The sequence below is a fragment of the Rhineura floridana genome, chromosome 2 (assembly GCF_030035675.1).
Source record: "Rhineura floridana isolate rRhiFlo1 chromosome 2, rRhiFlo1.hap2, whole genome shotgun sequence".
In the NCBI taxonomy this organism is placed as follows: domain Eukaryota; kingdom Metazoa; phylum Chordata; class Lepidosauria; order Squamata; family Rhineuridae; genus Rhineura; species Rhineura floridana.
Genome location: NC_084481.1, coordinates 168520334 through 168546804, shown reverse-complemented (window position 1 = coordinate 168546804; position 26471 = coordinate 168520334). Strand labels below are relative to the sequence as shown.

Below are 26471 nucleotides of genomic sequence, written 5' to 3'. Positions count from 1 at the left end.
GCATCCCCTTTAACCTTCTCCCACCGAAGCCAATGGAGCTGTTATGGTGAAATAAATATGCATCCTGGCACATATTCATAAACTTTTAAAAAAGTTAGGGTGACGCTAATGTTGCTACTGAGAGAGGTTCCCTCTTGTTGGAGAACCACTAAATAACACTGTATTGCAAGAACAAATAACAGATCCTCCGTGGCGCAGAGTGCCAAGCGGCGGTAATGCAGCCGAAGCTCTGCTCAAGGCCGGAGTTCAATTCCAACGGAAGGAGGAAGTCGAATCTCCGGTAAAAGGGGTCGAGGTCCACTCAGCCTTCCATCCATCCGTGGTTGGTAAAATGAGTACCCGGCATACGCTGGGGGGTAAAGAAAGGCCGGGGAAGGAACTGGCAAACCCACCCCATATATATGGTCTGCCTAGTAAAAGTCGCAAGACATCACCCTAAGAGTCGGAAACGACTCGCACTACAAGTGCGGGGACACCTTTACCTTTACTTTTTGCAAGAACAAATATCGGCTTAGGGCAGAGCAAGAAGCACCAATAAAGGTTGTGTGAGCGATTGGCACACATCTCCCATTTACGCTTCCTCTGTAAATCTCATGGGGAACATTAATATACCCCATGGTTGGGGGAAGATGACTGAATCCCCCTTACACAGGAAGTGTGATTAGATGGCTAACACTGGCTACATCTGGACATGGCAGAAAATGATGGTTAATTGTGACAGGAACAAGCCAAGCCTCCCTTTGGGTTTGCATGCTCCCCTCTCCCCCAGTGTGCCTCCTACAGAACCCTGGGATGGCACCACTGAACATGCCTTCTCATCTATTAAGTTCCATTTCTTGCACTGTGCATTTCCAACCAACCAGCCACACACTCCTCTTCTTTTACCTCATGGGGAGTGGTTGCAGCTGCCAAAACATCCTGCTCTGCAAAAGATAACTTTATTTAATATAATAAGGTTTTAAAAATAGAAAGAACAAACAGCTAATGCACAGAGACAGGGAGGAGAGACAGGTGGCTTTGCACAGAGATGAAAACTTCTAATGTTGTTTCCTGACACGTCTGGCACAGAACAGCTGCAGACTCTTAACAGCTTGTGCAAATCACTATCCCAAGAACAATTTTGAAGAATCGGTTTCCACTTTCCCGGATCGATCTCTCAGCAGCTTTTGATACTGTCGACCACAGTATCCTCTTATATCGCCTAGAGGGATTGGGAATTGGAGGCACTGTATTACAGTGGTTCCATTCCTTTCTCTCCTACAGGTACCAACAGGTAGCATTGGGGGAGGAGGTTTCAGACCCTTGGCCTCTCAATTGTGGTGTGCCACAGGGCTCTATCCTCTCTCCCATGCTATTTAACATCTATATGAAGCCGCTGGGGGCGATCATCAGGAGATTTGGGCTGCAGTGTCACCAATATGCGGATGACACTCAGCTCTATCTCTCGTTTAAATCTTCGCCAGAGTTGGCTGTGGAAACCTTGTCCAAGTGCCTGGAGTCCGTGAGTGGATGGATCGGAAGAAATAGGCGGAAACTGAACCCTGACAAGACCGAGGTACTGCTCGTGGGGGACAAGAGAAGGTTGGGAACTGTTGACCTGAAGTTCAATGGGGTGAGTTTACCCCTAAAGGACCAGGTCCGCAGCCTCGGGGTTGTACTTGATTCCAAGCTGTCCATGGAGGCTCAGATTTCAGCTGTGAGCCGGGCAGCTTGGTATCAACTACACCTTGTAAGTAGGCTGCAACCCTACCTTCCTGTTCATCAGCTCCCACTGGTAGTGCATGCCCTGGTCACCTCTCGATTAGATTACTGTAATGCGCTCTACGTGGGGTTACCCTTGAAAACGGTCCGGAAACTACAATTTATACAAAATGCGGCGGCTCGACTACTCACAAACAGTCGTCGCCGGGACCATATCACGCCAGTGCTGTTCGATCTACACTGGCTTCCAGTTGTTTTCCGGGCCCAATTCAAGGTGTTGGTATTAACCTTTAAATCCCTATACGGTCTCGGCCCAGTTTATCTAAAGGATCGCCTACAACGCCACCAATCATGCCGCCTAACAAGATCGGCCACACAAGGCCTTTTCTCAGTCCTGCCAACCAAAGCAGCTAGATTGGCGGGTACTAGAGAGAGGGCCTTTTCAGTGGCGGCCCCCACCCTCTGGAACTCCCTCCCACAAGATCTTCGGCACATCTCTTCCCTGAATATGTTCCGCAAGGCCTTAAAGACCTGGCTCTTTCAACAGGCTTTTGGGATTTCTGGGGAGGCTTAATATTTTTTGTTTACATGCCTCCTATTATGTATTGTTTGTTTTATAATTTATACTATTACACTGTATTTTTGTATTGTATTTTGCTATATTTATTGTATGTACGTCGCCTAGAGTGGCCACTGGCCAGAGAGGCGACACATAAATTAAATTTATTATTATTATTATTATATTTCTACCTGAGATGCTACAGTCTTCCAGCCAAACCTAATGCTGCACATCAGACTAGCATTACGCGTCTGAGTATCAGTTGCTGGAAACTGCAGGAGAGGAGAGTCTTAGCATTCAGTCTTGCTTGCAGGCTTCCTGGAGGCATCTGGTTGGCCACTGTGAGAACAGGATGCTGGACTAAAAGGGTCACTGGTGTGATTCAACAGGCCCCTCTCATGTTCAGGTACATTTTACTGTAATAGAAGTTAATTAAGACACACACAATCTCTTCCAGTATCCTACCTGCATCACATTTTATTTTTAAAATCATGTGTCTTCCATCTTGGGTATACACTTGTTTATCCAGTTTCTTCCACCATGAAAAAAATCAGGTGCTTGAAAATGGAAAGATATTCCAATGTTCTCCCAAGGCCAGGCCAAGCCGAGGCCGACAGTGCAGATTCCTTTCTGTTGTACTCATCAGGCAAGGCGAGAGACCACAGAGCTGATCAAGCTTCTCTCCAGCCTTGGCACTTCTGTCCCCCACTTCGTCAGGTGGCTGCTGAGATTCTTCTCTACAAGTCTCATACTGAAGGGTCCTTCTTAGTCACAGTGTGCAGGTATTTCAGTCGGATGGCAGGAAGCTGCTCATAAACGTCAAACCCCATCGGGTTGTCTTTATTTGGCAATTTGTAGTAGAGAAGATGTTGCTTTAGTACCTGAAAGAAGGAACAGTAGTAAATAAGAGTACAGCTGAAAGAAAAGATGACAATTTCCCCAACACGCTCCAGTATGGCTTGAATCATGGAGATATGGGCCATTCCAGACTATGGTTTTTTTTGTGTATGTGTGTGTGTGGGGGGGGAGGAGCACAAGGGAAACCCAGGGGGGCCGCAAAGAGCCAAGAAAAGAATTATTAATTTTTTTAAAAATAAGAAAATAATTAATGGCCGGTCTGTGGGCTACCAACTGGTGAGTCTGCACTGCATGTGCACTCAGCCACTTCCGTCTCCCCTCCCTTCCTCCCAGCCGGCACAGTCAGTTCCCACCACAGAGAAAGCTGAGCAGCACTCGATCACGTGCATCAAGAGAAGGGGCCAGCTGGGCTTATTTAAGCTCCAGCAGCAGCAAGGGATGACTGATCGAGCTGATTGGCTCTGGCTGTAGAGACAAGAGGGACCTCAGGAGGGGTCTGCCTGCTAATAAAATGACAGGACAGAGTCCTGGAGCGTCGCCCCACAAATACACACCTGGGCACACATTAAAAATTCACTGTATAGTTAACTTATAGTACAATGCATACATATCTACTCAAAAGTAAGTCTCTTCATATTTAATGGGGCTCACTCCCAGGTGAATCAAATTGCAGTAATCAGACCAGACTAAGATTCTGTTGAAGCTTTGAAACTGTACTACTTTTGTTTTGAGCGGGGAGGTGGGCTTTACTGGTTAAAGTAAGTAATTATGTCTATCATTACAAGGACTTAAGCTGCAATCCTAAACAGGACTACTCAGAAGTCCTATAGAATTCAGTGGAGCAACCGCCAGATGGAGTAGGTTAGGCTGACAGTTAGTAGCTGACCCAAGGCAGTAAGTGAACAAGAAAAGATGGATAAAGTTTTTAAAATGTGAAATTGCACATGCTCAGTGTATTTTTGTTGCTGTTTATCAAGACTGGGTATGTTTTTATACAGTTGTATATGTTCATTATATTTTAAAATATTTTAAAGGAAGTTAAGTTGCCCAAATTTTGTTGTTTTTCCTCAACTTGAGTTCTTTGCATGGTTTAGGGTTGGCACTTGGGGAGAGCAGGGCTCTTGCGCCTTTAACAGCTGTGTGGCAGGCAGAAATTAAACAGAAATTAAATTAAGCCTTTTCTAGTAGGTAAATACAATTATGGGGAAAGCTTCGCCTGTTAGACATATCACTATTATTATTGTCATACGGAGCTTCCAGAGCAGAGTGCGGAAGAGGAGGCATCCTTGTATACAGGTGGAATGCTTAAAACCAGAGTCTAAATGCCCTGGCATCAACCAGGCTCTGTTCACCACTCTGGGTGGTTTACTTTTATCTCCTTCCTTTCATTTCCTTCAACATTTGTTAAAAGTTGTTTATATTGCTGTAATCTGCTCTGGGACATTCTGGTGAAGGGCAGTTAATAAATATCACCATCATATTTGTTCTTGTGATGAATAAAAAGTGACATTATTTAGCGCTTCATTATTTTGCTGCCCTGGGCTCCTACGGAGTGGAAGGGTGGGATATAAATCTAATAAATAAATAAAGTAATAAATAAATAAATAACGCATTTTTTCAATTAACAGAGACTAAAATTACAACAATTAGCATGTGGGGGTTGCAAAACATTTTGAGTTACAAAGGGGGTCCCGTACTCATACAGGTGGGAACCTGGGCTCCTGCTGGGAGGAAGGGCAGGATATAAATTAAATAATAAATAAATAAAATAAATAAACCAATGATCTAGATCACCTTACAATAGTGCTTGTTGTATCTTCACATCACTTTTAGTGGATTGCCAAAGGCCCTCTACTGAATTTGTGGCCGAGATGAGATTGAACTAGACACAGGCTCACAGGACCAAGCAAAAGTCTGGGAGTGCTCCCTCCATTTTTTTGTACCAGAGTGGGAGTATTCATCCAACAATATCTTTTTCAGGAAAATTATCCAACTGGCCACACAATAAAATGTGCTCTGTTCCATACCATATGAAAACATAAGTCCATGTCTCAAAGGCATGTTCACATCAGGGCTTGTTTGCTAGTGTAGCACTTTAGGGCTAAACTGCAACTGTAAGGAGGGTGCACAACAGTTGCCCAGGGTTTTGCCCAACTTTCCTGCATTCCTACGGAAACGATGGCTCCTTTGTCCAGCAGAGGACGAGGACTCAGTACAGAAATCAACACAATTGTTTGCAGTGAGCAAATGGGCTGAACTAATGTGTCCCAGCTACATATCCCATACAGACAGGTTTTCAAAGTTGGGAGTATAAGAAAGGTGTGATAATTCATCACCCTACAGAAGTCTGTTTGTAGTATTAAAAGACTGGTGTTGAGAGCCTGTTGCAGAGAACCTACCTCATCTGTCAACAGCCAGGTCTTCTGTAGCATGCTTTTTCGGACCATGTCAGCCTCCTGAGAGAAAATACATGCACACAAAAAAAGTTAGATTTAAGACATCTTTACAGCTGCTTTTTCTAAAGAGCAAGACCTCCAACTCTTCAGGACACCCAAGGGAATTATTGGCTATCACAGAACAATAAATTTACAAGAGCTGAAATCTGTATATCCTATATATCAACCTTTTTCTTTGAGTCTCTGGTGTGCACAGAAGAACCAATGAAGGCACCTCTTTTTTCTTGGGCTACTCTGGCATGCAGAACAAGTGGCCCAATGGGCCACATTCTGTGGCTTACTGAGGATTCAGTGGCCTCATTCACACATCACTCTAAACTAGTGTGCATCTGTATTGGAACTCTGTTTAAGATACGTTTATTGTTTTATCACTTGTTGTTTGCCACCCTGGGCTCCTTTGGGAGGAAGGACGAAGTATAAATTTAATAAATAATAGTAATAATAATAAGCCAAACCACAGCTTCATGTGAACTAACCATGAGCTGTAACCAAGGTTTGTCCTATAGGTTACAGCTTGTGATCTGTCCAGGAGAGCTAAACCACAAGCCCAGGTTCGGGCAACATGCTAAGCCAGTAATTCCCAATGTGGGCGGTAGCACCCCACTGGGGGGCATTACAGCCTTTCAGGGGGACATTGGCGTGACTACAAACTTTAGGGGGGCATTTGAGTTCATTAGGGGGGCGTTGACATTTGGCGGTCTGATGCGACAGTTGAAGCTTTAAGTTTAATTTTATTTAATACACAAATCATTAATTTTTAAACTGTTTTGTCCCCCATTAGAATGTATTTAATAGTCTCAATTCATGGAAATAACACTATAAATAGTGTGTGCTCTTTAGTAAAGAAATTCTGAATAGCGGCCAGTGTCATATCAAGGAATGGGGATATTAGCCATGCCCCGGCACTAGGTAATGTTCCGATGCTGTCTTGAGGGATGTTGGAACCAATCACAAGAGAGAGTTTGATAAGATGGGTGTATTGGTGGAGGGCACATTCTTCCAACGGATGAGTGCCGTGTGCAAACAGGTGACGCAGACAGTCAGTTATTTGCTGGTTTTCTTCAGGAATGGGACACACTCGCTACCCATTGTTTCTGTGATGTTTAAATGAACTTGTTTAACAAAACAATGCCGGTAAACTGATCACATACTAGTGAAGAATCGAAACCGTTTGGATATTGTTAGTCGTGGTGACTTAAGACTATTACTATCCAAGTATACTCCAGATATTGTGAAGTAAGCCAAAACTCATCAAGCTCAAGGATCACACTAGTATTTTATAATAAATCTCATTTTATTTACTTTTCTATAACTATGTATGTATATTAATAAATCATACTAAGAATTCAATGTGTAATCTAAGTGCAATAAAAAGGCATGATAAAAACAATCAGTAACAATCATTGAAAATACCTTTTATGTATTACTCATATTTTAAGGGAAGAATAGGAAGCATTGGCATATACTTAATCTGAGGCGGGGCGTTGGGCACAAAAAGATTTTGCAAAGGCGTGTTGGGTCGAAAAAGGTTGGGTAACGCTGTGCTAAGCCAAGCCATGGCTGAATTTAGTGCAGCAGAAGCAAAGCAGCACAATCTTCTCTCCAAGAACCTGCATGCTCATGTTTTCATACTAAGCCATGTTTTAGCTTAGAGTGATGTGCAAACCAGGCCTACTGGGCGAGAATTCTGCTGAATTAAGGATTTAGTATCGGATTTTAAAATGGTCTGTATATTTTCTGTTTTTACAGAGCAATCCTGTTTGCTCTGAACTTCGGCAGCTTTTCCGTGACACCGGATTCCCCCCTTTGAATATTCCCTCAAATATATTTTTATTTTTCATTGATTTTACTCACGGCACAGCAATACGGCTCTCTTCCTCTCTCTGCCACTCCCCCTCCACTTGAAGCAATGAGGAATCAATAGTGGAGGAGGATACAAAGCTGCTTTCTTTTCAAAATATTGACAATTCCTTTCAATATTAATAGTGATATTTGTGGGGTGGAAAAAATCAGACCAGTAAAAGCAATGGATAGCAGACAAAGAACAAACTTGAATCAATACCACCAGTTAGGTCGATGGAATGCTTTTGGTGTGGCACCGGCCAACAGATCCCATCCCTACTGTGTATATGGCCTTACAAGTCCCAGGCTACTTGCATGGTGGCACGGGAAAGAAAGCTACACAATGCAACCCAGCATCCGCACTATGGGCTGGGGTGAAGCAGAGAATGAATGCTGATCATCCCTGCTAGCTTGCATGGGAGCACAGCACCACTCACATTCTCTTTAAGTTTCAGAGGCAGTCAGGGTGCTGTAGGGCAGAGGTGGAAAACTTTTTAAAAAAATCTAGGCTACCTTTTCTTGGAGGGAATGGGGCCAAAGCCAAAAGTGGGTGGGGACACCACTTTCTCTTTTTCTTTCTGCCTCCTTCCCTTCACAGGAAACTATTTATCAACACACCACCCACCCATCTACCAACATACAACTTTCTCACTCACACATACACATAATGGGGAGGGGGTGGGGAAGGGAGAGGTTTAGCTCCCCCTCTACAATCCTGATAAAGATGACCCCTACTCAGCCCCTCTTCTCAGCCATCAGAACCGATATATTTTTATTAATATTTATGAGCATTTCAAACTCTTTAAGACAGAATCTCTATCAGTTAACAAAAAAATGTCTTTTACCAAATCACAACCCTTATTTGCTTGAATTTGCAGCTCTAAGCTGAAACAGTGGGTCACATTTTGGTCTGATACACATAAAAACAAGTGGCAAAATTTACCAAATGCCCCCAAATTGATGCTTGAGGCTCAAGCCACATGACTCTCCTTGCCTCCCCACCCCAGCACCTGATTTGCCCTACCTCAATTAAGCTGTTAAGTTTTTCCTAAATATATTAATAGCCAGGAGTAGAGGCATGCATTATTATATTTGATTTCATTTTGAACCTGCCCTTCATTGCACAAGTTATTCCAGGTACAACAAAATATTTTGGTTTTGTCAGAACAACAGGTATAGCAAATTCTCCTTCTTGTTTGCAACTAACAGAGGCTTAAAACTTCAGACGCCAATATCATTAAAAGCCTAGTGGAAGAGATACACTTTCAGCTGTTGCCAAAACACAAACAGAGCAGGCGCCAGTTGGATTGTGGGTGGAAAGGCATTCCAAAGCCAGGGAAACTGCCACTGAAAAAGCCCTTTCACAAGTGGCAGACATTTGGACCCGCTTGATGATGGAGTAACAAAGAAGCCCTCCCCAGCAGATCTTAAAGCCTGGGCAGAATGATATAGGGAGAGGTGTCCCTTCAAGTAACCGGTAATTTGTCATAGGGATTGTGAGGGAAGGAAAGGGTTAAATTTCTCACCTGTTCCTGCGCTGCTCAAGTGATTGGTGGGAAACAACCAAGCCACAGGGAAGAAGGGGTTACCAAGTCCTGCTGCTCAACTAAACAGCAGGACTTTGAAGTCATACCACCTCTTCCCCGCTGCTAAGCTGTTGACTGTCCTCCCCACAATTCAGACGAAGATCGCTCCATAAGGTTAGTTTTTTCTTCACAGCAGCAGGGGGAGCAATGAGGCAATTGTCATTGGGATCACAAGGAGAAGGAAGAGTTTTACTTTCCCTCCCCCATGTCTCCCTTTCCCCTGTTGCTCAGTTGTTCCCATTAAGCAGGACAGCCCCACAGCCCACGGTGCAGGCTGAGAAGAGCCTAGCAAGCCTAGCATGGAGAGGCCCTGCAGGCTGCTGCTGGCGGGCTGAGAGTTCCCCATCCCTGCTAGATGGGGATGCTGTGTTATCCAACATGGGTTGCCACTACTGTATAAGACCAGGAGATGGAAAGGGAAGCAATGCAAAGCTCCGCTCCTGCAAGGCACCACCACCCAGTGGTGGGCAATTCCCCCTCCATCCTCCCATAACACAGTCCACTATGGTCAGCAAAGCTCCCCAAACCACCACGGAGGCTTTTTGGAGGCCACAGGGAGGTCAATTACATGAATAGCTTCCACTTGCACAACTATTGGATACAATCTAATGTGTCCAGGAAGATCCTCACATTGGATTCCCACTATTAACTGACAACAAAATCATAATGCAACGGGGACATTGGCTTTACTGTGTCCCCATGTGTTTTTCTAGAAAAACCTGGGAGATGTCTTTACTGGAGGAAGAATTTGACTTACAAATTTATACAAAACAATAAGACAACATATTAAAACATCAAAGCAATCATAAGGATGGCTTTAAAAGCAGTAATAACAATAATCTGTAGGGTAAAAACCTATTTAGAGCTTCTTTAAAATGTTCATTTTCAACACCCAATTAAAAGCAGTCAATGAAGGAATCAGGTGTACATCCCCTGGTAGGCCATTCTGCAAACTAGGTGCCGCAACCAAAAAGGCCCCGCTGTCTCTCATGCTCACTTGCATCACTCTGATGGTAGAGGTGGAGGGAGAGACAGAGAAATATCTAAGATGTAAGGTAAATTTCTAGACCACATTCACATGGAAAGAGGCCTTTCCTGAGGTAATCTTTAAAGCCTCAAACAAGCCTTGGACCAGACCTTGAATTGAGCCAAGAAACAAAATGGCAACCCAGCAAAGTTGATGGGTCGACATAGCACGGTGTGAATTTTGCTGGTTCCCAAAAAAACTCTGGCTGCTGAATTCTGGACAAATGGAATGTTCCAAAAAGTCTCCAAAAGATAGCCTGCAACATTGCTGTTGGGCTATTTTTATTACATTAAAAATCCCAGATCCATATGGACAGTGCAGGACAAGACATTTATACACGTCCTGCCAGGTAAAAACTGGAGGCTTTTCACACAACCACATCAACATCACAGGGAGGGTATGTTTACATTATGCAAACACTTGGTGGAAGAGCAGGATGCACTAGGGCCAGACGTGGAAAATTCATGACATACCTGTGTAGTGCTATCCTGTGAGAAAATGAAGCCGTTGACATGGGCCACAGCAACCACATAAAGTACAGGACACCAGTTCTGTCGCAAAGTCCCTGTGATCAAAGTGTGGAAGTACTGCCTTAAAAGGTTCAGGTTGTCTTCAAGGGGAGAAAGGTATTGCTCCAGAGGCACAGGAAACTGCAACAAAAGCCAAGAAAGCAACATCACCCTTCTCCAATGATCAGGCGTCTCTGCACGCAAAAGTATAATGACTGTGGATCATGTTATGCTGAGAAAGAAAAACCCAGGACAAGGAGCATCTAGGTGCCCCTGAGGGACAGAAGTGTCAATATACCTGAGCTCAGGGCTGAGAAGAAATAACCTCACAGTGACCTCAGCAATGATGAATCACCATTCCGTCCTGCAAAGCGGCTCTAGAAGCCAGACAGAGGCTCCTTCCTCTATCCCTTCACTATCAGAGCTGGTGTCAGGAGTTAGCATTGTCGGGCACCTGCTGAGACCCGCAACCATATGACACTAAGCACCTTCAAGCTCCACTACCCTTCCCTTCCTGCTGTTGCTGCCTATTCACCTCCCCTCTCCAGGGTTGCAACGACCACAGCGAGGAGACAGAATAACCCCCACCTTGTCTTGGGCTCATCTCTTGGGCGGTTGTGTGAACTGGACATAGAGGTAAAGGGTAATAGAAGTGAGCAGTGGCAACAGTGTTCGGGAGATGGGTCCACTCATGGAGGGGAGGGTCCACTAAGAGCATCTCAACAGAGGCCCCTCAAAACCTGGAGCCAGCACTGTATCCTTTACTGGTCCCTTAACATTACCTGTTCCCTGCTTGGGAAATCTACGAATACTTAGGAGTCAAGGGCCTTCGTACAAGGGAAACTGAATCATGATTAGGGTATACAGTGAAGCAAACAGCCGCTCCACTGGGTTTCTACACCCACCATTCACCCAACAAATCACTATGGGTGTTGCAAGTATTTGATTAGCTTGTGAGAAAGAGCAGAGTGAATGCAGCCCTAGTTACAGCCTGGATGGGATGGAGGAGGAATTTGCACCTTTTTTGAGCAGAGCAAGCTGCTCTAATGTTCTGAACTTGCTTGCGGATCAGGACAGATTACACACTTTCTTCAGATTTCAGTAGCTTTGGTTTGCAAAAAGTGTACAAAAATGTGTGTTTTATGTTAAAAATGTGTATTTTATAGAATTCATTGAAAAACATTGAAAAATATGTATTTTACATTAACAAGTGTGTACAATTTACATGAGGACTTTTCATGCAGTCTTTCCAAAAAATCTACCCAAGATAGGATGGAATGGACCTATGACTGAGTGCCAGCAAAACTTAAATAGGAGAAAGTTAGGCTGCTCAGTCCATCCCTATCTGGGAAGAGAGCTTATGCTCATCCCAGTCTTGCAAGTTGCTTCCACTTCCTCACACTTTTTTCTCTTCCCCTCTCTCAGAACACTAGAACTCAGAGACATAAGGATAAACAAAAGGAAGTACACAGCACTTAATTAAACAATGGAATGTGCTGTCCCAAGATGAACTCCCTATGATACTAACTTTGGACTGATCTTGCCTCTGGATTACATTTTGGACCTAGACTGATTCTCCATGCTTGACCTCAGTGTGTTTGGATGGTGCTGCATCTGCAACCCTTCCCTTGTTTTCCTAAGAAGTTTATACCTCCTGAAATTTGGACCCTAGCCCTCGAGGGCACCCACTCAAACATGGGAATGAGTCTTGTCTTACTACACTTTGGGTGAGCTGAACTCAAGCAGCAGACATGAGACCCACCTGTTGGAGCGGAACTCCCAGTGCCCTCAGGGTGCTCACATGCTCTCCAAAGACTGCCATCCTTAGCTGCACACTGAAACGCCTCTGCAGAGGAAGCAGCACAAAGACTCCAAAGAGAGGGTCTCCAAAGGAGACACCTTCAAACTGTTCCAGGAGATTCATGTAGAGGTCATGGAAAGAAGCTAAGCCAGGGAGGGGAGCATCCAAGTTCAAAGAGTCCAGGACTTTGGAGTGGCAGTAAAGGGAGAGCAGGGCAGCCGTGTAGCAATGGACAGGACCTTCCAGGAACAAGTCACTGCCTGTGAGGAAGACACACATAAGCCTTGCAAGTTTAGCTGCAGCTGAGATGCTCTGAAGGACTTTGGCTCGCCAAGTCTCCAACAAAAGGACCCACTGTAGGTTCCGCGTCACGGTATTTACAAGATCCACTGGAAGAGAGCTCAGTACAGCCCATCGTGTTTCTGCACCAGTCACTTTGTTATAGACGTTGACAAGAGGAAGGAATGGCCAATCAGAAGGCAGGATGGGTCCTCTGACCTCAGGAAGAAGCATGGATTGGATGAGGTGAGTTCGTCCTTCATAGACATTTCTGGAACGAACAAGAGCAGGCTCCAAGTAAACAAAATGAGTGAGGTAGCAGGCCTGGATAAGTGGGAGATGCTGGTATGCCTCCTGCAGTAAGGCACCACGACTAGGGAGCGGAGTAAGGGCAGCTGCTGAGCTTGGCTGTGTCAGCTTTGCCTTTGAGCTCAAGTGCAGGAGGTCTGAGAAGTCAGCAGCTTCGGGGCCCCCTGCTTTTCCTTCTCTGTGAAAAGGAGAACACAGATAATAAAATGTCAATCCCAATGCAGTGGGGCACATATGGATGTTTGCTATTTCCTTATCTGTTTCCTACAGCCTAAGAGTAATCTCCAGTAGAGTCTATTATCTCCATCTTCACAAATAAAGATGCAGCATGATTCCACGGCACTGCCCTGAGGAAACATAGTCTTTATAGCAAACGCTGCTTGAAAGAATGTCAGAACTGCCTTGCAGGATTAGACCAGAGATTCATTTAGACTAGCTATTTCCAGGAGTGTACTGCCTTCAAGTCGATTCCTACTTATGGCGACCCTGTGAATAGTGTTTCCATGAGACTGAAAATGGAAATACTCATTTATCATAGCTTATAGCACCCTTCCACAACCTGATGTTGTTGGATTCCAACTCCCAACAACCCCAGTTAACATGAATGATGGTCAGGGATGGTGGGAGCTAGAGCCTAGCAACAGCTGTAGGAGACCAGGTTGAGGAAGGCTGGCTGGTAGTTATTGAGAGATCTTTCCTTTTAAAATTCATCACATTTTCAATAAGTGAAATCCCAAAACATTGTTTTTCTTGTGGAGTGGTTTAGTAATGTGCAACTTCCCTGAGCAAAACTGATAAATGAATCACCAAGTGTGACCATCAGCAGAGAAACGTTGACAAAAAATAAACTCCCTTCCCACCCCCCACCCCAAAATGTACGGCATTACATTGACTTAAACTTCCACCCACTCTTTGTGGCAATAGGTCAGGGGTGGTGAACCTCTGGCTCCTGTGCCTAATAAGACCCACCAGCGAGGCCATTTCAGCCAAGCTACACCCACCTGCCAGAGTAAGACCAAAACTAAATTGCAAAGATTTATTTAAACCAAAACACAGAAATAATCAAAATATACAAACTTGGCATTAACTGAAATATAAAAATAAGAAAAATGTATGAATGAAATACAAGAGGCAATCTATTAAAGGAAAAGAACACTAGATTGGCAAACATAATACTTAACCAAACAGCTACAATTAGGCATGTATATTACTGAGCCCTGAATTGTTATTTTTGGTTTGTCTCTGGTCCCTTTCCGATTACCACCACTAGCTCACTGAAGCTAAATTTAAGAACCTATTTTCAAGGGTAGACTGAGGAAAATCTTGAAGGGGAAATGGTTTGAATACAAGTCATGGAGAAACTCAACCCAGCTGCCCCATTCTCAGCTTTCAGACCGACTCTTGTGGAGTGCTAGTACAGAAAGTATTAGGCTTAGACTAGGTGGGATGAAATTATATAGTGAAGTTACAGGAACTCTGGGGGAAAGTGCCCACATAGAATCATAGAATAGTAGAGTTGGAAGGGGCCTAGAAGGCCATCAAGTCCAGCCCCCTGTGCAATGCAGGAATCCAAATCAAAGCATTCCCGACAGATGGCTGTCCAGCTGCCTCATGAATGCCTCCAGTGTCGGAGAGCCCACTACCTCTCTAGGTAATTGATTCCATTGCCGAATGGCTCTAACAGTTAGGAAGTTTTTCCTGATGTCCAGTCAAAATCTGGCTTCCTACAACTTGAGTCCATCATTCTGTGTCCTGCACCCTGGGACGATCAAGAAGAGATCCCGGCCCTTCTCATACTAGAGTTCTTGATTTTAAAGGAAGCAAAAGCTGAGAGTAGCCATACGCGGACTTCAAGAAAGCCAATTTTAATAAGCTCAGAACAATGGTAAGTAAGGTTCCATGGCAAGCGACCCTAATGAGAAAAGCAGTCCAAGATGGGTGGGAGTTTCTAAAAGAGGAAATTCTAAAGGCGCAATGGCAAACAATTCCATCAAGGAAAAAAGAGGGAAGACAGCAGAAGAAGCCAATGTGGCTTCACAGAAAGCTTAGAGATGACATGAAAGCAAAAAAGGACACATACAGGAAGTGGAAGGAAGGCCAGACCACAAAGGAAGAGTACAGACAGGTAGCATGGAACTGCAGGGATGGCGTCAGGAAGGCTAAAGCTGAGAATGAGGGAGAGATACCAAAAGCAAGAAAAAAACTTTCTTCAGGTACATCGATAGTAAAAGACAGAAAAGAAATGGTGGTACAGCTACTCAATGGGGATGGCAAAATGATAACAGATGACAAAGAAAAGGCAGAAGTACTCAGTTCCTACTTTGGCTCAGTCTTCTCCCAAAAGAGGGTCTATGACCCTCCAGGGAAATGTGAAGTTGAAGGGGCAGGATTGCAGATTCAGACTGATAGACAAACAGTCAAGGAATACTTAATCACTTTGAATGAATTCAAATCTCCAGGGCCTGATGATCTGCATCCTAGAGTATTGAAGTAACTGGCTGAAGAACTCTCTGTCACTGTCTATTATCTTTGCGAAACCATGGAGGATGGGTGAAGAGCTGGATGACTGGAGGAGGGCTAATGTTGTCCCTATCTTCAAAAAGGAGGAACATAGGAACTACAGACCAGTCAGCCTGACATCAATCCCTGAGAAAATTCTGGAGCAGATTATGAAGTGGTCAATCTGTAAGCACCTTGAAAACAATGCAGTGATTACTAGAAGCCAATGGATTTATCAAAATGGATTTATCAAGAACAAATCCTGCCAACCTAATCTTATCTCATTTTTTGATCAGGTAACCTCCCTGGCAGACTGTGGGAATGCTGTGGAAATAATATATCTTGACTTCAGCAAACCTCTTGACAAAGTGCCCCATGATATTCTGATTAGCAAGCTAGCTAAATGTGGGATGGATGGAAAAACTTTCAGGTGGATCCACAGTTGGCTACAGAATAGTACTCAAAGAGTGCTTATCAATGGTTCCTTCTCAAACTGGGAGTACCGCAGGGCTTGGTCCTGGGCCCAGTGCTCTTCAACATTTTTATTATAGACATGGATGGGGAGGTGCAGAGAATGCTTATCAAATTTGCAGATGATACAAAATTGGGAGGGATAGCTAATACCGTGGAAGAAAATTCAAAGGGAACTTGTTAGGTTGGAAGAGAGGGCTGAAAACAACAGAATGAAATTTAACAGGGATAAGTGCAAAGTTCTACACCTAGGAAAAAGAATACCTAGCTCAGCAATACTACATGTGAGAAGGATCTTGGAATTGTTATTGATCACAAGTTGAAAATGAGCCAACAGTGTGATGTGGCTGCAAAAAAGGCAAGTGCTATTTTAGGCTGCATTAACAGAAGTATAGTTTCCAAATCGCATGAAGTATTGGTTCCCCTCTATTCAGCACTGGTTAGGCTTCATCTTGAGTACTGTGTCCAATTCTGGACACCACACTTTAAGAAAGATGCAGACAAGCTGGAAAGGATTCAGAGAAGGGCAATAAGGATGATCAGGGGACTGGAAACAAAATCTTATGAGGAGAGACTGAAAGAACTGGGCATGTTTAGTCTTGAGAAGAGAAGATTGAGGGGAGATATGATAGCACTCTTCAAGTACTTGAAAGGTTGTCATACAGAGGAGGGCCAGGATTGCTTCTCGATCATCCCAGAGTGCAGGACATAATAATGGGCTCAAGTTACAGGAAACCAGATTTCAACTGAACATCAGGAAAAACTTCCTAACTGTTAGAGCAGTATGAGAATGTAACCAATTACCTAGGGAGGTGGTAGGGTCTCCAACACTGGAGGCCTTCAAGAGGCAGCTGGACAGCTATCTGTTGGGTATGCTTTAATTTGGATTTCTTCATTGAGCAGGGGGTTGGACTTGATGGCTTAATAGGCTCCTTCCAACTCTACGATTCTATGATTCCAAATCCCTGCTTGAGGAAATCTCTCTCAGCTTAATCCACTTTGCAGTGGTTATATTAAGGGTATGTTATTATCAAAGATGATGTCTTGAAAAAAATTAAACAAACATAGCCTCTATCTTTCACACAGCAGAGGAACTTTACCAATGGAAAAACAATGAAGATGGCAAGGTAATTTGAAGCACTTCACAGTTGGTGCACAGAAGAGCAAGGAGTCAGCATTTCTCCTTCAGTGCCACGGAGCTGCAGCAGAATGTTCCTTCAATTGTGTAGACAGCAGATTAGTCATTATGGCTATGTATTGCCCTCGGGATCAGGGACAGTATGCCTCTGAATACCAATTGCTGGAAATCAAGAACTGCAGAGTGCTACTGTGCTCATGTCCTGCTTGTCAGAAGCATCCCGGTAGCCTCTGATGGAACAGAGTGGTGGCCTAGTTAGACCTTTGGTCAGACCCAGCAAAACTCGTCTTATGTTCTTAACTCCTCACTACAAGGTAATCTAGGACAGGCTGCAGAACAAGGCCTACTTTCCCCCTAGACTAAAACTCTTCTGTAAATCTCCTTCTTTCTTTCTTTCTTTCTTTCTTTCTTTCTTTCTTTCTTTCTTTCTTTCTTTCTTTCTTTCTTTCTTTCTTTCTTTCTTTCTTTCTTTCTTTCTTTCTTTCTTTCTTTCTTTCTTTCTTTCTTTCTTTCTTTCTTTCTTTCCCAAATGCTTTCTCCAGGTCCTCAGCTTTAGAAGGGTCATTCAAGGGGAGTCATAGGGAAGGGGTGGAGAAGGAGTGAAACTTACGGAATCAGTTTTGCATTAAAAGCAAGACCCAACAGGAGCTGATGAGCCAGGTGCTCACTGCCTGGCAACAAACGGCTTAACAATACCATGGCAACAGAGTGATGGAGTGAAGCATGCCGGCTGTAATCTGGACTAGTATCTGCCTGCATAGGAAACAAAAATTCCAGTATATAAAAATGTGGTAGTCATTTGCATTGACAAAGATATATGGGTGGGGTGAGGACATTATATGGGGCAGGTCCATGAATAAAGGGAGATATTATTTGCCAAGCTGTTAATGCACACATTCTCAACACTTATTCCCCTACTTGTTGGCTTTTTATACATCCACATATTCCTTAAATCAACACAACACGCACAATTTTGCACTGTGTTTATTCAACATGTTAAGAGACAAGGTGAGACAGAGACTTTGGTTTGCCAAAATCTGGGTTTTGCCAAGCTTTGGCACAGTAGATCATCTACACCAATTTTCACCCATTTTCACCTTGTGGTTATACATGCAGCCCCTAAAACCCTCCAGCCTAGAAGTCCCTTGAGAGCAAATGAAACCCCTCTATGTTGGGAGGTCAGGTGGGCTAGAAGCCGACTGCTTTAGATATCTGCAGACTGTTAATAAGCTGCTGGGTATTTTCTTTTTGTGTGGCAAATTGGGATGGGGTAGAACAATACTTAGATGCTTCTTTTCTCCATTTCTTTATCAAAGGGGAGAAAACTGAGGGGAGGTTATAAACTGAATCAGTGGGCCCCAAATTATGTTAAAGAATCCCTAGTCTCATTCACCATGCTCTATCCCCCTCCCTCCCCTTGCCTGCACATTCCATAATACATAGATGGCCACATGCTGACTGGGGCTGAAGCAAGTTGTAGTCCAAAACACATGGAGGGCAACAGGTTGGCAATGGCTGGGCGATCTATAAGAGATTTGGAAGCAAAGAGCTTACCATTTTCCGAGCCAGTAAAAGCACATGATACTGAAAGTGGTACTCATGGCGCAACAGCCATGCAGAGGAAGAGGTTATAGAAGGCAGCCCAACAGTCCAGCTCTGGAGCAGATAGTCTTTCACATCCTTCACATCCAGTATAGAGTCATACTGGGTAAAAATAAAATAAAAGGCAGTTTACATACATTTGAAGAGAGAAATAGACTCCTTTAGCTGATCTTTCCTGTCATACAGAAATGGCATTCGTATGTCCAGCATCTTTCTCACTGTCTACTAGTACAATTTACAACTGAAGGCTTCTTCCCATGGGAGAATAATGCATTCTTCATTCACTCTTTCCGCTCAAACTTTAAGAGACATAAGAAGACAGCCCATCCGTTGGGAAATGTATCCAGTTATAGTCATGGCTCTCCCTTTCTTACCAAGTCTAACAATTTTGCCTGTTCCTGAACTTTTCAAACTTGCAATGGCAAATCACTTATCACTCGTATTCCTGGCTTTACCACCTGCATGCTGCTTTGATTCTTGCTGGTGGTATTATTACTATTATTATTATTGAGTAACCTCTAAAGAGCAGACAAGGCACTTTATCTCTCAATAGGGAGATAAAATCCCACTGCTTGCTACTTAGAGATCCTCTCCAAAAAGCAGGAAGAGAGATCTTTTATCTCAAATCTTACTGCCAAGGACCACAGCGCTAAAATTGGATACAAAGCCATCTGCTTGCTCTTCAAGAGTAAAAGGCAGCATTTCCACCCACCTCAACAGTGGAGTGGGGAAAGGCAGAAATGTTGTCTGTTTATTTTGTACAGAATAATCTGTGCAAACTAAAAAGACAACATTTCCTGCCAACCCCACCATAGCACTGGATTCGGGAAGGGCTGAAAATGCTGAGAGAGAGTCAGAATCTGCTCGTGTTTGTGTGTATGAATGTATGTATGAGTTTGTGTGTGTATACCTACACTGGCTGGCCCTCGGAGGGGCGGTTGACACTCAGTGCAGCTCTTGGCGCCAAAAATGTTTAGACACCTCTTGTGTACACTGTGTTCTTAAGATACAACAGTATGAGATACAGGTCAGGGGAAATATAGTATTCCTACTATAGCCCTCTACGGGTGTCAGGTGTTATAACATTTTAAGTGTGTAGGAGGCACAGGGCCGTGTATACCATCCCCACCTCCTCCAACCTTGCAATGTGGTGTGGCAAAGTCTGAAGGGGGTTTGTAAGCGGGTTTGCCTAAAGACTCTTACAAGCATCCTTGCAATCAGAAACCCTTTGCAACCGGGGTTCCCCACTGTGAGGAGGCTTGCAACTGTGTTCAAGCAAACACACTTATAAACCATCTTCAGACCTTGCCAAGTCGGAATAATATTTATTTATTATTTATTAGGTACATTTATACCTCGCCTTTCTTTCACCATGGAACCCAAGGTGGCATACATATGGTTCCCAAGGGGTCTCCCATCCAGACACTGACCAGACCCAGGCCTGCTTAGGTTCAGCAAGATGGTGACCACATGTGCCTTTAGCCTGGGACCAAACAGAAGTGGTGCACTAGGCCCCATGGCTCCTACATGCTTACAATTTTATAAAACCTAAAGGGGGCTTTTATGCCCAATGGCTGGCCTTTAGGCCTCACTCAACACTCCTGGCTTTATTGTGGCTGTCCAACAAATGTAACTGGATCAAACTTGCAATTGTTACCATGCCAAATGTAACACTCCTAAGGACTCTTTCTGCTTTTGAGCAGTTAGAGCACTTCCCCAATGGAAAGGCTCTACATAAACGACAGCACAACACCAGGACTCACCTTGCCAATCAGCCCTTTGTGGACAGTGGTGATGCCGTTGATAAGGACAAGGAGGGCGGTAAGGAAAGGGAATGGTGATTTAGGGCCTGCTAAGCTCATTGGGGGTTTGCCTCCAGTACAACTCAGAGAAACAATGCTGGGAATATATTCTGGTGTTGGGGAGCAGGTTAAAGGATTGCACAGAGTAGAGCATGGCCTGCAAGGGAGGAAGGAGAGAAAGAGAGAGAGACAGAACAATGATACACCAGAAGGCATTGATTTCATTGAGAAAAAAAGCAACTCATTAAAAACAAATCCATGCAACAAGCGATCGCCACCTAAGCAAAATACACTTACATTCAGCAATGAAAGTAAATTTAGGGTGTGATCCTATACGCACTTCCCTGGGAATCTCATGAATCTCAATAGGGCTTAATTCCAAGTAGACTGGTACTGTGATGGATCTCACTGTTAATGTTTTGCCAGTACTGATAGCTTCTCAATAGATTCAGACCTATTTTAATGTCATGATTATGGTGCACATCAAATATTTCGGTGTTGCTTGGTTCACGTCAAGTATTTCAAACCATTCCAGATGCAGGTGATTTTTTTGTCTTTTCCCAAGGTTATGTTTTTATTTGACCAAGACTGCATGTTTAAAAGCATGGGAAATTTACAAAAACTGAGCTGCAGTAATATGCAGACAATACCATACTCTTAGCAGAAACCAGTAATGATTTGAAACGAATGCTGATGAAAGTTAAAGAGGAAAGTACAAAAGCAGGACAACAGCTGAACATCAAAAAGACTAAAGTAATGACAACAGAAGATTTATGTAACTTTAAAGTTGACAATGAGGACATTGAACTTGTCAAGGATTATCAATAACTTGGCACAGTCATTAACCAGAATGGAGACAATAGTCAAGAAATCAGAAGGCTAGGACTGGGGAGGGCAGCTGTGAGAGAACTAGAAAAGGTCCTCAAATGCAATGATGTATCACTGAACACTAAAGTCAGGATCATTCAGACCATGGTATTTCTGATCTCTGTGTATGGATGTGAAAGTTGGACTGTGAAAAAAGCGGATAAGAGAAAAATCAACTCATTTGAAATGTGGTGTTGGAGGAGAGCTTTGCGCATACCATGGACTGCAAAAAAGACAAATAATTGGGTGTTAGAACAAATTAAACCAGAACTATCACTAGAAGCTAAAATGATGAAACTGAGGTTATCCTACTTTGGACACATCTTGAGAAGACATGATTCACTAGAAAAGACAATAATGCTGGGAAAAACAGAAGGGAGTAGAAAAAGAGGAAGGCCAAACAAGAGATGGATTGATTCCATAAAGGAAGCCACAGACCTGAACTTACAAGATCTGAACAGGGTGGTTCATGACAGATGCTCTTGGAGGTTGCTGATTCATAGGGTCGCCATAAGTCGTAGTCGACTTGAAGGCACATAACAACAATGTTTCAACTTTCAACAACATTTGTTTCAAAACATTACTGGTTTCTGCTAGTACAGGAATACCCCGCTTTAACATACGTAATGGGACCGGAGCGTTGTATGTAAAGTGAAAATGTACTTAAAAGTGAAGCAATTATCTATGCATGTACTGCACGGCAATCACCACTAGATGGCAGCAGCCATTAAGTGTCCGTAATTGCAAAGCACGCGTATGTTAAGCGGGGCATAGTGGCTTATGGAGCATGTACGTTATAGTGAGGCGACGTTAAGTGAAGCGACGTTAAGCGGGGTATGCCTGTAGTATGGTGTCATCTGCCTATCTTAAATTATTGATATTTCTTCCTCCAATTTTCACACCTCCTTCATTTTGGTCCAATCCCGCTTTCCGTATGATATGTTCTGCATATAGATTAAGCAAATAGGGTGATAAAGTACACCCCTGCTCACACCCTTTCCACTTGGGAACCAATCGGTTTCTCCATATTCTGTCCTTACAGTAGCCTCTTGTCCAGCGTATAGGTTGCGCATCAAGACAATCAGATGCTGTGGCACCCCCATTTCTTTTAAAGCATTCCAGTTTTTCATGATCTACATGCTGTAATCTATTAAACACAGAGTGATTTTCTTCTGAAATTCCTTGGTCCGTTCCATTATCCAACGTATGTTTGCAATATGATCTCTGGTACCTCTTCTTTTTCTAAATCCAGCTTGGACATCTGGAATTTCTCACTCCATATATGGAGTTTGTTGTAGGATCTTGAGCATTACTTTACTTGCATGGGATAATAAGGCAATAGTTCGATAATTATTGCATTCCCTGGGATCCCCTTTCTTTGGAAGTGGGATATATATTGAACGCTTCCAGTCTGTGGGCCATTGTTTTCTTTTCCATATTTGTTGACAAATTTTTGTCAAAATTTGGACAGATTCAGTCTCAGTAACTTGTAGCAACTCTACTGGCATGCCATCTGTTCCTGGTGATTTGTTTCTTCCAAGTATTTTAAGAGCAGCTTTCACCTCACATTCTAAAGTTTCCAGTTCTTCATCATACAGTTCCTCCGTGAATGAATCTGTCATCCTTGCATATCTTTTATATAGTTCTTCAGTGTATTGCTTCCATTTTCCTTTTTTTTCATCTTGGTCAGTCAATGTGTTCCCCTGTTGATTATTTAATATCCCTACTCCTGGTTTGAATTTCCCTTTAATTTCTCTAATGTACACTACGCATTTCTGAGATCAAATCCTTCCTCTGCATGGCAAAAAAGCTCATTGTTGGTATTCAACCTAACATGCAGGACTTCCATGCAGCATCCAATACCTATATGACAGTATGGTCATAAGAACATACAAAGTATCCTATTACAGTAGCCCAAGGGTAGTAAATATGGTATTCAATGACCATCAGCTCTAGACACCATGGCTAATGGTCAGGATGAGGGAAGCTGTAATCCAACAACATCTGGAGGACACCACGTCAGCTAAACCGGAATTAGATTAACGTCCATCTGGTCCCATTTCCAACAGCAGCCAGCCAAATGCCTTTGGGGGCTCACAAACAGAGCATGAAGATGATGGCTTTTTCCTATTGCCTGGTTCTTCCAGTATATGGTGGTATTCTTCACACAGTTCATCAACTATGGAATAGTGGTGATGGCTACCAATTTAGAAGGCTTTTACAGAGGATTTGACAATTTTTTGGAGAATAAAGCTATTAATGGCTATCAGTCACAATGGCTATGCTCTGCCTCCACATTCAGAGGCAGTATGCCTTTAGAAAGAATACTGGGTTAGATTGGTCTCTGGCCTGATCCATCAGGTATTGTCTCATGTTCTTATATTCGCATAAGGATTTAATATAAGGCAGCTTCTTACATCTGTAACTAGTCAGGGGGGGAGACGTATCACTATAATGAAAAACCCCCACTGAGCAATCATTACGTTGCACTGGTTTCTTTCACGAACCTCCCTATATCCTCTAGAGATGAGCGAAGGCACATCAAGGTCTCAGCTGACCTGCTACCACTAGGGAGTGGTAAGGTATACCAGAGGCCTGGATTCTGCATCTGTGCATACCATGTAAAATGCTCACACTTTGAGCTTTCCAAGCTGTTGAAACATATTTTACGTCCTCCCTTCTTCTTGGCCAAGTCCTGCAGTCTCAAATTTTGTTCCAGGTGCCAATGTCAAGCCTCTGCTTCAATTGGTCCTTTTTAGTCTGCCTGAGGCACACTCAAAATTTCTCTGATCACTGAGTCCAGCTCAGTATATACATCCTTGAGAGGAGTTTCATTACATTGCTATTACCACCTAACAAATCCATTTACAGCATAAGGTTTCAAATACAAAATATGCTAAACGTGTCTGAGCTCTACCACCCACCCTGCTCCCCAAGTGCCCAGTCAGGCTGTCACCCTGAGCATACTTCCTAATTCCTTGGCTGCTTCTTCAGCTTTGCTGTACAGGTGACTGTGGCAAGCACAACAGAGAAACAAACCAGAATGTACATTGCTATCCTCATTAATAGGAGACAAACTTGCCCTCAGTACCTAGCAGAAGCAAGCGCTCCAGGGGTATGCAAATGCCTAACTTTGCACCAGATCTATTTGCCAACTGCCAACACCAGCACACCTTGATTTGGCCATTAATTCACCCTGGCAAGAACAAAGGCGTCTTCCCCAAATAGTATGGCTTCTACAGGTAAACTAATCAACAGTTGCTCGCATTCCTTAAGGATAGGATCTTCAACTGCTGCCAGGCCATTGCCAACTCAGGTAACCTGCTACTTCTCCTCTGCTTGAAACAGGCAATTATTGGTGTTTCAGCCAGTTCAGTTCTCAGTTCTTGCTGCCTTTTCTATTTTTATTTATTTATTTATTTATTTTAATTTGTATCCCACCCTTCCTCCCAGCAGGAGCCTAGGGCGGCAAACAAAACACTAAAAACACTTTAAAACATCATAAAAATAGATCTTAAAATACATTAAAACAAAACAGCGTTAAAAACATTAAAAAAAAACTTTTAAAAAGGGGTAAAAACATTATTCTTATGCAGCCCAAGCTTTCCCACTTCCCTTGATGTGTCTAGGGCCCCATCTACACTATACATTTAAAGCAGTATCATACCACTTTAAACAGTCATGGTTTCCCCCAAAGAATCCTGGGAACTGTAGTTTGTTAAGGGTGCTGAGAGTTCTGAGACGACCCCTATTCCCCTCAGAGAGCTACAATTCCCAGAGTTCCCTGGGAAATGGGATTGATTGTAAAAACCACTCTGGGAATTATAGCTCAGTGTGGGGAATAGGGGCCTCCTAACAACTCTCAACACCCTTAAACTACAATTCCCAAGATTCTTTGGTGGTAACCACAACTGTGGTATCATACTGCTTTCAATGTACAGTGAAGATGTGGCCCTTGGTCTCCACTGTAACCTGCTGGATGCCTATTGCCACTCCCTGCTCCTTATTATAATAAATAAATAATAAAATTTTATTTTTAGGCCGCCTATCTGGCTGAATGAACAGCCACTCTAGGCGGCGTACATAATTAAATTTAAAATACACTTATAAAATACATAAAAATACAATTATAACATAGTCAGTTACCCCCATCTGTACACTATAAAACTAAAATTAACTAGGGATTCTATATGCCCGCTGAAATAGCCATGTTTTTAGTCCTTGGCGGAAACCTACCAAGGAAGGGACATGGCGTAGATCGTATGGCAGAGAGTTCCAGAGGGTGGGGGCCACAACCGAGAATGCCCTCTCTCTGGTCCGCACCAGTCTAGCTGTTTTAACTGGTGGGACCGAGAGAAGGTCTTGAGAGGCTGATCTTGTCAGGCGGCATACTTGGTGATGCTGGAGGCGCTCCTTTAGATACACTGGACCGAAACCGTGTAGGGCTTTAAAGGTTAATACCAACACCTTGAATTGGGCTCGGTAAACAACTGGTAACCAGTGTAGATCTTCAAGTACCGGGGTGATGTGATCCCGCCGGCGGCTGTTTGTAATCAACCGTGCCGCTGCATTCTGTACCAGCTGTAATTTCCGGACCGTCTTCAAGGGTAGCCCCACGTAGAGCGCATTACAGTAGTCTAAGCAAGAGGAGACCAGTGCATGCACTACCCGCGGGAGCAGATGAACCGGAAAATAGGGTCGCAGCCTCTGTATCAGATGCAATTGATACCAAGCTGCCCGGCTCACTGCTGATACCTGAGCCTCCATGGACAGCTGGGAGTCAAGAATGACCCCGAGGCTGCGAACCTGGTCCTTCAGGGGTAAACTAACCCCATTCAGCACCAGGTCAAAATCTCCTAATCTTCTCTTGTCTCCCACAAGCAGTACCTCGGTCTTGTCGGGGTTCAGTTTCAGCCTGTTGCCTCCCATCCATTCACTTATGGACTCCAGGCACTTGGAAATGGTCTCCGCAGCCAACTCCGATGAGGACTTAAATGAGAGAGAGAGCTGAGTGTCATCCGCATATTGGTGGCACTGCAGCCCAAATCTCCTGATGATGGCCCCCAGCGGCTTTACATAGATATTAAATAGCATGGGAGAGAGGATAGAGCCCTGTGGCACACCACAATTAAGAGGCCACGGGTCTGAAACCTCCTCCCCCAATG

The 26471-nt window shown here is 43.7% G+C and overlaps 1 protein-coding gene across 3 annotated transcripts in view; it reads right to left on the bottom strand.

Annotated features, from left to right (window-relative positions):
- Positions 1-2711: 2711 nt before the first annotated feature.
- RPAP1 (RNA polymerase II associated protein 1) overlaps positions 2712-26471 on the bottom strand; it is a 107051-nt gene continuing 83291 nt past the window's right edge. For all 3 annotated transcript variants that reach the window (XM_061611375.1, XM_061611373.1, XM_061611374.1), the window contains 7 exons: positions 20401-20596; positions 18590-18739; positions 17646-17788; positions 12301-13105; positions 10503-10679; positions 5518-5574; positions 2712-3141 (listed from right to left, as the gene is read on the bottom strand). In XM_061611375.1, the coding sequence (XP_061467359.1) occupies positions 3007-3141; positions 5518-5574; positions 10503-10679; positions 12301-13105; positions 17646-17788; positions 18590-18739; positions 20401-20596 (1663 nt within the window). In that variant the 3' untranslated portion in view covers positions 2712-3006. The remainder of the gene's footprint in view (positions 3142-5517; positions 5575-10502; positions 10680-12300; positions 13106-17645; positions 17789-18589; positions 18740-20400; positions 20597-26471) is intronic.